This window comes from Phyllostomus discolor, chromosome 1, assembly GCF_004126475.2.
Source record: "Phyllostomus discolor isolate MPI-MPIP mPhyDis1 chromosome 1, mPhyDis1.pri.v3, whole genome shotgun sequence".
Taxonomy (NCBI): domain Eukaryota; kingdom Metazoa; phylum Chordata; class Mammalia; order Chiroptera; family Phyllostomidae; genus Phyllostomus; species Phyllostomus discolor.
This window is the reverse complement of record NC_040903.2, coordinates 25,934,249-25,949,914: the sequence shown is the minus strand read 5'-3', so window position 1 is coordinate 25,949,914 and position 15,666 is coordinate 25,934,249. Positions and strand designations below refer to the sequence as shown.

The 15,666-nt window shown below is 34.7% G+C and overlaps 1 protein-coding gene across 2 annotated transcripts in view; it reads right to left on the bottom strand.

The window, feature by feature from the left end:
* The window catches only part of SLC30A9 (solute carrier family 30 member 9), a 75,388-nt gene that overhangs the window by 29,076 nt on the left and 30,646 nt on the right, over positions 1–15,666 (bottom strand). For both annotated transcript variants that reach the window (XM_028507031.2, XM_028507030.2), the window contains exons 7-11: positions 14,424–14,482; positions 10,514–10,581; positions 7,950–8,052; positions 2,943–2,998; positions 4–139 (exon numbers count right to left, since the gene is read on the bottom strand). In XM_028507031.2, the coding sequence (XP_028362832.1) occupies positions 4–139; positions 2,943–2,998; positions 7,950–8,052; positions 10,514–10,581; positions 14,424–14,482 (422 nt within the window). The remainder of the gene's footprint in view (positions 1–3; positions 140–2,942; positions 2,999–7,949; positions 8,053–10,513; positions 10,582–14,423; positions 14,483–15,666) is intronic.

The following is a 15,666-nucleotide window of genomic DNA, read 5'->3' as shown; positions in this document are numbered from 1 at the left end:
TACCCAGAGAAGGGATTCCATTGGTTGAGGATTAAGCAATCCCATAATTCCATGGTACCAAGATAATCCTGCACCCAGCATGAAAATACCAACTCCACTAATAAGTGAAGCAATATAGCGCATGTTTGAAAATCCATACCTGGAAAATAAAAACGATAATATAATTTGTAAGAAATACAAATGGTTTCCTTTCAAAATATATGTTTACTAGGTCAATAAAAAAGAAAAGAAAAACTTCTTACAATATTAAGATGCTATAGTTTTATATTTAAGTAAAGTTTAAGTACCAAACACAATCTAATCAGAAAATAACATATAAAGTGGAAAAACTCCAAGATCTTTGAAAACATATAAATTGAGTGAATATGACTTAATACAGGTATTTGCTAATTTCTTTACCAATTAGTCTATTTTGATTTAGTAGAACAACTTTACTTTTATGTACTACAAATGCTGGTAAAATTAATCTTTTAAAAAATGCATTCAGATGTTTAATGAACAGAATAATATTTAAATTTCCTTGTAATGCAATTTTTAATTGAGTTATTGTAATGATTTACACTATGTATAATTTGATGCTGGATTCTTGTTGCTGGTTATATATAATAGTTTAGCACACAGCAACTGACTACTATTATTAGGACTAAGAGCTTCAGTTTTCTGGGTGTTTTTATGAGAATTTTTAAAACCTCAATTATTTTTCAAGCATCTTTGTTCTCTATGTACATTCTTTTGTATTTCTGTATGTACCGATTAAATACTGAGCATTAAGTTAAAAATAGGACACCCTCTAAAAGGAAAACAATCATTCACTGATAAAAATATTTCCTAGGAAATTTATTCCCAAACCCATATCTATGGCACCCTTTTGGTGGATGAAAATTTAAACAAGAATCCTTATTAAAAACTGATTTTTAAATTCTTTTTGTAAATATATAATTCTGACATAGGGAACTCTTAGTTTATAGATGTGATAGTGTTTTACAAGCTTGCTTTAGAAAAACTTATTTTCTTCTAAAAGTTTCCCTCACCGAAGTAATATAGGAGATGGAGATACATATACATATACATATACATATACATATGCATATGCATATATGCACATATACAAGGTCTGTCTGGAAAAAGTCCAGTCATTGTTAATATAACAAGAATGGTTTGCACAACACTGATGCAACCTGGCAGCCAAGGAGAGTGGACTGGAATGTGCACGTGGAAACAATGACAACTTCACTGTACTAGTCAGTGGGGGTGGTAGACACCCTTGAATGAGCATGTGTACTGTGTGGCTGTCACATTCAAAATGACTGAGTGAGTAAAGCAACAAATCTGCATCAAATTTTGAGTTAAGCTTAAATAGTGCTCTATGGAAACTATCTGGATGATTCAGAAGCCTGCAGCTATGAGCAACTGAACTGGTGACTGGCAGCTTCATCATGACAATGCACCCACTCATGCATCACATCTTGTGCAGAGTTTTCTGGCAAAACATCAAATCACCTAGATGACTCAGCCCCTCTACAGCCCAGATTTGGCACCCTGGAACTTCAGGCTTTTCCCAAAACTCAAATCACCTTTGAAAGGGGAAAGATTTCAGACTGTTGGTGAGATTCAGGAAAATATGACAGGGCCACTGATGGTGACTGGGTACCTACTCTGAAGGGGACCGAAGCATCACTGTTCTATGTACAATGTTCCTTGTATCTTGTATCTTCTTCAATAAATGTCTCTATTTTTCATATTACATAGCTAGATACCTTCTGGACAGACCTCGTGTGTGTGTGTGTGTGTGTGTGTGTGTGTGTGTCTATGTGTGTGTGTGTTAAAGTAAATGAAGATATAAATTAAACAGCATAACTTTCATTATGTATTTTCAGTAAATTTGTAGGTTCTTATTGAAATTAAAAAAAAAAAAAATTTTAACTCAGTAAATCTGCACTGTCCAAAATAAATCACTAGCCACCTAAGGCTATTAAAACTGAAATTAATTACAATTCAGTTAAAATTTTAAGTGTAGTTCGTCAATTACACTAGCCACATTTCAAGTGCTCAACAGCCACATGTGCCCAGTGACTATTATATTAAACAGATTTTTGTAAAAAATTCTACTGAGCAGCACTAAAGTTATTGAAAATACCTTGAGAAGAAATCTTTACAACCTAAAATTTTAAATTTTTGCCCTGTTTTTAAAATTTTGGTGTATGATTTTTACCAGAGGAAATATAATATTAAAAATGTTATTATTTACAACAGCAGTGTATTGTTTTCAAGTAAATAAAGGCATTTATTATAAAGCATAGAGGCAGACTCCTTTACGGAAATAAAAGTACACTTCTTACTTAAGGTTGATCAAATTCTACTACTGAAGCAAAGTTTTAAAAATGATATATACAGAATTCAAAAGTTTAGCTGGCTATGTTAGAAGTAACAACAATAACAACAAAATCTCTGTATCAAATGACTGGTAGGATTCAAAATAATATATTCTAAGAAGCATACTCATTTTATAATAAATAATTTGAAATATTAACAGAATGCGATTTCCAAATCACAGCAGGAGACTTAAAATAGATTAAGTATGGATTTACTAGAAGTGAATGCTAAGATTTTAGATTGAGTGGCCTATTAATCCAAATATGAAATGTATGTTTCCCTTGACCAAATAAAAAAGATAAAAATATGTGCTGTTTTTAATTATCAAATATGAAAAAAAAACCCAAGATCTAAGCCAGTTACAAAGCATACAAACAATTTAAATTCCTTTTCAAATTATATCTGGTTTACTTAGAGCAGTGAGTCCTACATTTCAGATGCTTTAGTAGAAGAAATAACCAAATCTTTAACACAAACTACAGATAAACAGCAGGTTTCTAAAATTCAGTTGCTTTGATTTTAATGACTTGTTACCAAAACAAACAAAAACATAAAGGCAATTTCCTTACGGATGAGTAGGATCTGGTGTCTGAACAGACTTACTGATGCCCAATGCTAGTAAACCCTACGAAGAAAGAAAAAGGTAAATAAATAATCATTAGCAAGATGGGAAGTATAATGTGGTAAAGCCAATCAGGAGGATGCAATCTGTAAATGACAAAGAAACACTATATACACAATGTCCAAGAGCCCAGTAATTCTGGTTTCCTAATACTTAATGCTCCCCCTTCTGTGATCATCCTTCCCTTTTATGGTTTTCCTCAAACTATCATGCAACTGCTTAAATGCTGTCTCAGAATACTTTTCTGGTTATTTTGTGTGTATGGCCTGCTTACAGAAGACAGAGCAAGGACTGTGTCCTTCTAAACACTCAATACATGTCAAACTCAAGTGTGCAATAAGTTCATATAAAATAATACTTAATACTTTACTTAACTCTATTGCTATTCAATCTGTTATAAAAATTAATTTGTTCTTCTAGTTACAAAATCAACACATGCTCATTGTGAAGAAATTCAAAGAGTAGAGAGGAAACCATTTAAGAGTCTGGAGTATGTTTCAGACTGCCTTTATGTACAACTGTATATAATTTTTAATATGGTTTTGCATATCAAGACAATACCAGATTTCAGAGAGGGGTGTGTGTGCATTTTTTAAAAATATGATCATAATCTATATAACGTCTTTTTTTACTTTATTTTATGGACAATTTCCAATGTACAGATGGATGTCTAAAACAAAAAAAAAAAAAACCCCAAACCAACAGATCAATTCAATAAACCCAGTTCATCCATCACTCAGCTTTAACAATTACAAACACAGGACCATATCTGTTTTATCTACTCTGTACCTACTTCCCTATGAATACTCTGAAGTAAATTCCAAGCATCACACCATTTAATTTTTAAAGAGCTCTGATGAATGCTTAAAAAAACCTAAGTCTTTTAGAAAATATAGTCACAAGACCATTATCATACTTTTAAAACTCAATGCTAAGTTCTCAATATTAACAAAAATCTACATATTATACTAATCACATTTTCACCTATGAAAATTTTAAATTTTGAGCTAAAATTCACATACAACAAATGTACAAATCCTGAATATACAGCTGAGTTTGAAAAATCCACACACCTGAAACATGTATCTCTATAAAGACACAGAACCTTTTCACCACCTCAAAAATGTTCTTTTGTGCCTCTCTTCAGCAAGTCCTCCCCATACCAGACAGAAGATAAAGATACATTCATGTATCTTTATTTGTGAAGTGCCTGTTCAAATACAGAGCCTCTTATAGAAATTGAGTTGTCTTTTTAATACCGAGTTGCAGAAGTTCTTTATTTATCCTGGATACCGAAGATCCTTTCTCAGATTACTACATGCTTTGTAAATATTTCCTCCCAATATGTGGTTTGCCTATTTATTTTCTTAAGAATGTCTTTTAATAAGGAAAAGTTTTCAAATTTATATTGTTTCACTTGTAATATTTTTTCTTTTATGGTTTTGTTTCTGTGTCCTGCTGTAAAAATCTCTGTTTACCCAAAGATCTGGGAAATATTCTAAGTTTTCTTTAGAATTTTAATAGTTTTTGCTGTTATGTTTGAGCCTACGACCTACCTCAAATTTGTATACGGTCTGAGGAGGGGGTCAAGATACTTTTAATTTTTTCCATAAAGCTATCTAACTTTTTCAGCATCATTTGTTGAAGAGAGTTTCCTTTCTTCATTGAATTGCTTTGATGCCTTTGTCAAAAATCAACTGGTCATGGAACTGTGATTCTGTTGCCGCATCCTCTATTTAGTCACACTGGCCTGCAAATCCCTGGGCCAGTATCTCCCTGTTTTAATCACTGTAGTTTTATAGTAAGTTTTGAAGTTTTCCAAATTGCTTTTGTTTTCAAGATTGTTTTGAATATTCTGAACTCTTCGCATTTCCATATCAATTTTAGAATATATTCAGCTTCTCAATTTCCATCACAAAAAGTCTGCTGTGATAATTGGAGTTGTATTAAATCTATAGGTCAATTTAGGGAGCTCTGTCATATTAACATCATGTGATCCAATTCATGAACATGGTATATCTCTCCATTTCTATAGGTTTTCTTTAATTTCTCCCAGACACATGTCAAGTTTTCAGTATAAAAGACTTACACATCTTTCATTAAATTTACTCCTAAGTATTTAATATTATTTAATGTTAGAGGAAATAGAATGTATTTAAAATTTCATTCTCCATTTGTTTGCTGAGTGTAGAAATTCAAGTGATTTTTGCATATCAGCCTTCTATACCTATTGATTTCGAATGTTAAACTAACCTTATATTTCTAGAATACTCACTTTATTATGATTATTATCATTTTTATATGTTGCTAGATTCAATTTGATTATATTTTAAGGATTTTCACATCTATGCCCTTGAGGGATAGTGGTCTATATTCTTCTTTCTTGTAATGTCTCTGGAAGGTTTTGGTATCAGGGTTATGCTGGCCTTATTAGGGGAGTTGAAAAGTATTTCCTTCTTCTCTATATTTGAAAGTCTATATTACTGGTATGATTCTTTGCTTAAATGTTTGAGTTATTTTCTTGATACTATCTCACAGGTCACTGAGGCTCCTTTCATTTTTTTTCAGTCTTTTTTCCTTAGTATGACTGTTTTTACTGCTATGTATTTAAGGGCACCACTCATTTTTTCCACAGTGTCTAATCTGCTATTAACTCTATACAGTGAGTTTTTCAAATCAGATATATTTTCAGCTCTAAAATCTTCATTTAGTGCTTTTTTATATCTTCCATTTCTCTTGTCAATATATTCATGTTTTCCTTTCTTCTTTTTTTAAAAGATTTTATTTATTTATTTTTAGAGAGAGGAGAAGGGAAGTAGAAAGAGAGGGAAAAAAATGAATGTGTGGTTACCTCTCATGCGCCCCCTACTGGGGACCTGGCCCACAACCCAGGCATATGCCCTGACTGGGAATTGAACCAGTGACCCTTTGGTTCGCAGGCCAGCACTCAATCCATTGAGCCACACCAGCCAGGGCCATGTTTTCCTTCCAACACATGAACATAAGAGCCATTTAACATGCTTGGCTACTACTAATTCTATCATATATCAATTGAGCCTGTTTCTACTGACTGATTTTTCTTCTGGTTATAAATCAAATTTTCTGCTTCTTGGTTAATTATTACACTGTGAATGTTATACTGAGTGTATGAATTCTGTTGTCTTCCTTCTAGAGTGTGGGGCTCTGTTCTAGCAGGTAATTTAAGTTACAGCTTAATCCTTTAGAGCTTTTATCCTCTGTGGAACTCTGCCTTGCAATTTCTAGCCTCCTCACACTCTAAATTCTTTCTGCCTTCTCAACTTAATGAGACTTATATCTCCCACTTTGCTCCACTATTACACATGTGCCTCCTAGCAACAAGCCAGAGATCATAAAGTTCAACTCATTTGTTTCTCTTCTCTTAGGGATCACGGTGTTGTTCTGCTATTGTCAAGTTTTAAAACATTGTTTCATATAGTTTATCTAGTTTTTTAGTTGTTTACAGGAAAAGACTAAGTTCAGTCTCCATTAGTTCATTATGGCTAGAAACAGAAGTTCTTTATATAATGCTTTACAATTTGATTTTTTCTTACTCAAATTATCATGTTATTATTTCAGGTCAGTACATAGCTTATATCTATACATTCATTTAAACCCATGAATAGTACTTTAGAGTATGGACACTACAAAACTACCTTCAATGTTTTCATAATAACTAAGAATGAAATTAATAATCTAGACATATCTCTTTATCCATGTGTCCAGATATTTTTGCATTTCAATTTTCTTAAGTTCAAATAAGCTTGCAACAAAACAGATATAGTGCGTTATGTCTCTCTCTCCAACCCTTCTCCCCTCCCCAAGTATTTTATAATTGACTGGGAAAATATATTGATAGTAGTTATTAAGTATTTACTGTACAAAAATTTAATTCAAAGAAGAGATTTGTTAGTATGAACAACAAATGTCTGACTTCTTTCCTTACTTTTGCAAACCATTTGAGAGTCAGTTACATGGGTTCTTGGATTTAATTTTTATCTGAGATTGCTCTCCCTACTCCCTATAATTTTATTATACTTAACTATGTCTTAAATATTCTTATTGAACCTGCCTGTTGTCTTTTATTTTCAGTTCTCCCAAATTCATATTTACATTAACAGAAGTATAAATAAATGAATACTGAGAAGGCATTCTATTAATATACTACATGCTTTACAAGTGTGAAATAAGAACACAAGCAGAAATTTTTATCCTGTTTTTAAAAAAGGCTTAGGTTTTGAGCATGGGCTGTGAACCAAAGTGTCGCAGGTTCAATTCCCAGCCAGGGTACATGCTTGGGTTGCAGGCCATAACCCCCAGCAACCACACATTGATGTTTTTTTCTCTCTCTCTCTCTCCCTCTCCCTTCCCTCTCTAAAAGTGAATAAATTAAAAAAAATCTTAAAATAAAAAAAAGGCTTAGGTTTAGGCTTAGGTTTATAATATTTAAATTTTGAATCAAAGAAGGTATTTTAATTTTATAAAAATCTTTCTTCATTTGCAAATTCAGGAAAGGAATTCAAAATACCAGTCTAATGTGAAATTTTAATTCACCAACCATATGAGACTAATTTACATCATTATTCAAAAAACTGAAATTCACCAGCACATACAGTCATAAGAACTTGTATTTAGAGACCAAATTTCCACTTAATGTAAGAATTTCCTCTACAAAAACTTCTGCCCAAACACTTAGTGACTGATAATCTCATACGTACTTCATATTGTACTGTTGGAAGTTCTGAAAGCCTAATATCCTACTTTAAAATACCATGATCATATTTCTATGAACTTCATCATTCAAAAGCCAAACAATTTTCTTTTTCTTCCACATGCCAACTATAGGAATTAGTCAGTTTTTAAACAGGCTAACTTTTAGATTAAAGCAGTAAAAAATTATTTTAAAATTAGTAAGAAAAAAGCTTTTACCTCTCACCTGATTACATGTATCAGATAAAGAATGTATAGCTTCAGAGAACATACTTGCTGAACCCGTATAAATCCACGCAAGAAATTTAAAGAAGCAATTTAATCCATTGCTAGGAGAGAAAGAGAAAACAATTTAGCATTGGTTTAAATAAAAATTTTCACCCAAAGCTTATTTAATTGACCATATATACCTCTACACTAGATTGTGTTCAAAGTAAACTAAAAAGAATGTACATCCTTCAAGAACTTATCTTTTAGGTAATAAGAGTACAAATTTAAAAGTTGTAGAGTATGGTATCATTAAATACTCAAATGAAGAGGTATGATGTGTGTAAGCAAAATTAAGTGCATTTTGAGAACTGATGAGAAAAGAAGATGTTCTACATTTGAACAAAGTAAAATTAGAAAGAAAATTATGTGTTTTAGGTAGGTAAAAGAAGATGTGCACTCAATATGGTCCAGTAGACCAGTGTCAAAGGCAAAACTTCGGTGAAGGGCTATTAAATAGGTGAAGGCAAATCTAGACCAAGCAGTCTCTGGGTCATACTAGACCACAGATGCTAAAATAAAGTATGATAAGCTCTGAGCCAGCCAGCTGCTCAGATTCCAGCAGCAATGATTAGCATGAGTTATCTGAGGCACTACACTAACCATTTACCATGATCTATTATAACTCTATCATACAAATATCAACATCCTCATTTTCTAAATGAGGAAACTGCACATCCCCTTCCTCCATTTATTCCCTCTCCTCCATTTCAAACAATGTCCTGGAAGAATCATATCTGCTCCTGCTTTTCAGTTTTCCTCACTGTGTCCAGTCTTCAATGCACTAAATAATGGCTTCTGTCTCCAATACCACCAACTACTTCTTGCTATAAAGTTCCTGGAAACATTTTAGTATTTTTCTTAATCTCACAGAAGCATATGCCACTATTTTCTTTTTTAAGATTTTGTTTATTTATTTTTAGAGAGGGGAAGGGTGGGAGAAAGAGAGGGAGAGAAACATCAATGTGTAGTTGCCTCTCACATGCCCCCTTACTGGGGACTTGGCCCGCAACCAAGACATGTGCCCTGACTGGGAATCAAACCAGCGACCCTTTGGTTTGCAGCCCGTGCTTAATCCATTGAGCCACACCAGTCAGCGCTGCCACTATTTTCTTAAATCACTATCTTCCTTAGCTTCCATGAACCTCCTGGTTTTCTTCCTACCTTGCTCCTTATTCTTCTTCAGTAGGCTCTTTTTCTTCCACTCATTTCTTAAATGTTAGCCCTCATCAAGGATTTTTCCTGAGAGTTTTTCTTCCTCACACTATACACATTCTCCCGTGGCTTTAATTATCATCTATACACTAATAACTCTCAACTCTAAATCTCTAATCCAAATCTCCTTCCCGAGCTTCAGATCATTATACATTAACGATAATTATTAAGTGCATATTATGTACCAGGTGCTATGCTGCACAGTTAAAGTATATTACATACATTCCTCTGATGAAGAAAACTTTAACTGCTAACCCCGTTTTACTGACAAAATTAATTCTGTTGACCAACTTCATTTGGGTGTCCTATAAAAACTTAAACTCAGAACCGACCTCCACATTTCTTTTGCTTCCACCCTGACCCTCTTTCTCTCTGTGACGGTGCAGTATCTATCTAATTGTCCAAAACTGTAGGCAACATCCTTTTCCATCCATCCTAAATACTTTCTGAACTTCACCAGGTCTCCCTATCCCTACTACCACTCCCTTAGTTTAGCGCATCACCATCTCTTATCTGTACTATTAAAAACGACTTCTTCTAGTTTAGTGCCCTTCCAATTCTTGAAGATAATGTTGTATTTCCTGAATCCGTCACAATTCCTGACGCATGTAATATATATATTTTCAAAATAAAAGAACCAATTAATTATAGAATTAATGTTTTTCAACATTTTTATATAGATTATTCAACAAAATGGACAAAAGATAAAACAATAGGAATCAAGAGGACAGAAGACAAAAGATGGCAAAAATATCAACTATGTTTTACACCAAGTGGGAGAAAAATAAGAGTGTAGATACTATTCAGTAGTTATAATCCAGGTTGATTGAATTACTCAAAAAATAACCTTGGCTATCTCAACATTTTAAAAAAGACTTCTATCAACGTCAATGAAAATAAGAAAGAATTTTCAGACAGCAAGAGGAAAACTGTTCTCAGATCTTACTTAACCACATCAAAAATACACACAGTACAATGTGGGGTGGTGAACACACAATATAATATGCAAATGATCTATTATAGAATTGTACACCAAAAAAAAAAAGAATTGTACACCTGAAACCTACCTAATTTTATTAACTAATGTTGCCTCAATAAATTCAATAAAAAAGAAAAACATATACACAGCACAAACATGGCTATCTATGTGGACTCTTTCCCATCAATTTACTAACAAAGACATTCAACTTCCTAAAATAATATAAACCTCTAACTCTGTTAGATGCCAACTAATAAATTTATACATTCAAGAATATATACATAAAATAATATATTCCTATTTTAAAGGGCTTATTTTTTAGCACTTACATGCAAATGGCAACCATCACCACTTTTCCTGGACCCTTAAGAAAAACCGATGACAATCTGGAACGTGGCTATAAAAGAAAAACAATTTAAAAATCTCCACAATTTCTAGTTTATAAGTGACTCTGATCTTGAGAGTCACTTATAAATATCACACCAGAAAATATCTCCTCTATCAATACCTATAAACAACTAGGTTTACTTATTTAATTGTTTCTCCAGGATTTCCTCTATAAAAAGTGGGAAGATGGAAATTCAAAGTACATCAGGGTCCTTTTCCAAAACCTTAATTGTTTATTGTTTCCTTGGAATTGAATTCCTGCCTACTTCCAGAAACAATCGGAGTTGGTTATATAAAAATTAAGAATGAAGTCATACGAGTATATTGAATAAAAGCTGACTCTAAATTTTTTCCATTTCTTGAACATTTTAATTTTTAAATAGTGGAACAGCCAATGTTTGCTGCTCTAATTTAACTTCTGACTGCTGAATGAAAACCAAAGACCTCAAGTGATAATGTGTTTAATTCCAACAGATTAAAACGAAAGGAAATAAAGTAAGTAGAAAAACATATTCAGGGAAAATATTTTTGAGTTAAATGTTCTTTTGCTGCTCCTTGGTTAGATACTTTCTGTGTTTTTTCTTCTCTTCGTTCCTTTCCCTGGAACGCTACATCTTCCACTGCGATCTATCCCCGTGTTATCCATCCTTTTCCATGTCTGGCCAAGCGTCACCTTGGTATACAAAGCCTTCCTTGGTCCCCCACTGAGAATAAATACTCCCTCTGCTACACACTTATGTTGCACTTTACATTTCTATTAAGACATTTCACATAGTCTGCCTTGTATCATTTATTCAAGAAATATTTATTGTGCAACTATTATATGCCTGGCACAGTTCCAGATGCTGGGACATGACAGTAAACAAACAGAGTCCCTGCCTTCACAGACCTCAGACTAGTACAGAAAGATAAAGAATAAATCCATAAAGAAATACATAATATCAGACAGTGGTAAGTATAATAAAGAAAATAAAACAGAACTGAGGAATAACGTGGAGAGTGGGAACTGTATGGTGGAAAGGGTTATTTTAGCTAGAGCAGTCAGGGGAAAAAGCTCAATGATAAGGAGACAACCATGAGAAAAATCTGGAAGAATGTTTCAGGCATAATATAGAGCACATTCAAAAACTCTGAAACATAGAAAAGTTTGGTATGTAAAGAGGACAAAAAAATACCTCTAAAAACACAAAAAATAGACTAGTGTGACTAAAGCACAGACAGCAAAGAAAATGGTAGGAATTGAGGCCAGAGAAGGAGGCAGGGGTCATATTTCACAGGATTTGTAGACTATGGTAAGGAGTGTAAATCTTACTCTAATGGCAAAAAGAAAGCACTGGATGATTTTAAGCAGAACCTTGACATAGTCTGATTTACATTTGAAGAAGATACAGTGTATGATGTAGAGAATGAATTATGGGGGCAAAAGCAAAGGCAGAGAGGTCAATCAGGAAGGCAGTCCAGGTAAGAGGTGGTGATGACTAGAGTTTCAATAACGTACACGGTGAGAGGCAGTCATACTCGGTATCTGTTTTGGAGAAAATGCCAATGAAACTTGCTAATGAATTTCTTTTTAATATTATTATTTTTTTATCCTCACCCAAAGACATTTTCCCTGCTTTTAGAGAGAGAAGGAGGGAGAGAGAGAAAAATATCGACATAAGACAGAAGCATTGATTGATTGCCTCCCGCTCATGCCCAGACTAGGTACTGTATGCAACTGGACTGGGGCCGAAACCCACAACCACAGTATATACCCTGATAGAGAACTGAACCCACAACCTTTTGGTTATGGGGCAACACTCCAACCAACTGAGCCATACCGACCAGGGCAGACTTGCTATTGGATTTAAACATAAAAGGGCCTATAATGAATCTTTAACATTTAAAGGGTGAGATTAAAAAAAGCAGGGTCTTTCGCAAATACAACAGGGGAGGAGGGAGAATTAACAGAGGAAAACCAGGAGAAAGACTGTCTTATGCTTCTAGAGATCAAGGTGTTCTGAGAAAGGAATATACTGGTGGCACTCAAACATTCCTTCCTTATTTCTTTGATTTTGCCCCCTCACCCCTGATAATGTTGGCCTTTTGCATGTAACCATCGTCTCCTCACCAGGGGCCTCTGGAGATTGACTAAGTTTAGTAAGGTAGGTAAACTGGTAAGTCTGGGAGAGAACGCTGGGGATGCCTTTAGCTCCTTCCTCTATTTGGAGATTTCGTACACATTTTCTGTCCTTCCATGGCTCTGTATCTGGGCACGAGGGATAGAGCTGGCTACAAATTACCGGGTAAGTCTAAATAAGAAGTCTTGATAATCTAATGCACTGATCTGGAACTCTGAGAAACGGTGGGGAAAACAAATAAGGAGTGAAATTTTAGGTTGTTAGTGGGGTCGGGCCAAACTTTTACTGAGTTTATTCTTAGTAAGGCACCATGGCTTATGGCAGTTTTGTCCCCTGGCAAGCAGGCCACAATGGCTGAGTAAGTAGACACAGCCCTCACTGAAGCTGCTGGCTCACAGAAGTCTCTGCCACTAAAGAGAGTCCATGCCTTCAGTGCAGCACTGGGGTGCCATAAACACAGGGCTCAAAGTGGAAATAAAAATTAAGAAGTTCTGAATATAATGAATGAGGAGGAAAAGCATTTCATCATTGATAAGTTCTAAATGTTACAGTCATGCGTATAACTCAGAAGAAAGAAAACAATTTGCTGTTAGCTTTTCTCCAGGTAGGACATTCACTTCTTGATAGGAGATACTTCCCAGCTAAGTTGAAATGCAAGTTGACTCTGCCATGAATACCTGGCATCTTGGTGGTGTTGGTGACTTTGGTAAGAGCCATTTCAGTGTAGTGGAAGGGATGAAAGTCCAGTTGAAAAGGATCCAGGAGAGAATAAGAGGTAGGATAGTAAAAGTAAATTTCTATACTGGTCCCAGTATTAATTTCCTTCTACTTGGAAGGAAAGTAGCAGAGTATTCTGGCACCCATGTAGATAAGTTAATAAATTTGGTGATATAAAGTGAGGTACTTTTATCATATTACATCTATTTTTTCAATGAAATATGAAGCAAGGTCATCAGCTGAAGTGCAAAGAGGGAAGGCCCAGGCTGGGTAGCTCAGTTGGCTGGAGTGTCATCCCAACATGCCAAGTTTGAGAGTTCAATCCCAAGTCTGGGTACATGCAAGAGTCAAACAATGAATGCATAAATAAGTGGAACAACAAATTAATGTTTCTCTCTCTCTTCCTGTTCCCTTCCCCCCTTTAAAACCAATTTTTAAAAAAGAGTAAAGAATAAGGCTATAGGAAGTTTGAAAAGAGAGGAAAATATTCAATAGCTATCTCAGAGTGGGAAAGTGAATATACTATGGAAATTTAGAAAGACTGTCAAATAATATTGAGTGTCCACTGATTTTGTACACTCATATAATAAAGAAAGAATAATCAAAAGAGCTGTGTCATTTTATCCTGCAGGGTTTGAACTTCTGGAGTATAAGCAGAGAACTGGCACTTTAAATGTTTAACCAGGGTTATGAGTAGGAAATGGGATAAAGAAAATTAAAGGTGGATATGAGAGAGCTAAATCTTGCTAAAAACCTGAGAAAGCGCAGTCTTCTCCCTCACCTATATCTGTATACTCACAGTTTACAACACAGTCCTAAATTTAAAGAGAACTGATCTCCCAATTTTTTTAAATTTCAAAAATCAGACAGAAGCAAATAGACTGTAATTCAGTAAATTACAACATGACCAAGAAAATCTTAAATTAGGATCAGACATGCTGGTATTTCACAATGCACTGACACTAGAATTTCACTATATAACACGTGCATGACATTATCAGAAAGATATCCTTACCTTGGTATTTCCCAGGAAGTCTTTATATTCTTTTAATATTTTTTGGTTTCTAAATAGCCCTACAAGAAAAGAATTACAAAATATATTTAGATCATACATAGTTATCAATCATATTTTAGATTAACACAATTATTCTCTTTAAGACTATGTTACATATGCTTCATTTGCTACCAGCAAAAATTATCAGAAATCTAAATTTGTAATCCAATTAAAAAAGGACTTGAATAGACCTTTTTCCAAAGATAATATACAAATGGCCAACAGGCAAATGAAAAGATGTTCATTATGACTAATCATTAGAGAAATGCAAATCAAAACCACAATGAAATATCACCTCACACCCATCAGAATGGTTACTATTTGGCAGGAGGGAGGAGGGAAGGAGGGAGGGAGAAAGGAAGGAAGGCAGAAAGTAAGGAAGGAAAAAAGAAAGGGAAGAGGAGACAGGAGAGGAGAGAGGGGAGAGGAGAGGAGAGAAAGAGAGAGGAAGGAAGGAAGGAAGGATGGGCAGGAGGGAGGAAGGAGAAAGAAGTGGAGAAGGGAGAGAGGACAGGAGAGAGGAGAGGAGAGAGAAGAGGGGAGAGGAGAGGAGGGGAGGGGAGGGGAGGGAAAAGAGAAAAGAGCAAGTGTTAGTAAGGATGTGGAGAAACTGGAAACCTTATGTATGCTGGTGGGATTATAAAATGGTGCAAATGCAATGGAAAGCAATATAGAGGCTCCTCAAAAAAGTAAAAACAGCCCTGGCTGGTGTAGCTCAGTGATTGAGCACTGGCCTGTGAACCAAAGGGTCACCAGTTCGATTCCCAGTCAGGGCACATGCCTGGGTTGTAGGCCAGGTCGCCCATGGGGGGCACATGAGAGGCAACCGCACATAGATGTTTCTCTCTCTGTTTCTCTCCCTTCCCCTCTGTTAAAAAATAAAATAAATTAAAAATCTAAAAAAAAAACAACCACAAAAATCTAGCAATCCCACTGTGGAGATAATGTGTGTGTGTGTGTGTGTGTGTGTGTGTGTGTGTGTATAAAAATTACAGCAAGGTATTTCCTTACCTATATTCCTAGCAGCACTATTCACAATAGCCGGAAAATAAAAGCAAACAAAATGTCCACGGATGAACAGACATTTTTGTGCTATATACATACAAAGCAATATTACTCAGACTTAAAAAGGAAATCCCTTCACATGGATGAACCTTAAGGACATTATGCTATGTGAAATAACTCAGTCAAAAATACAAATGCT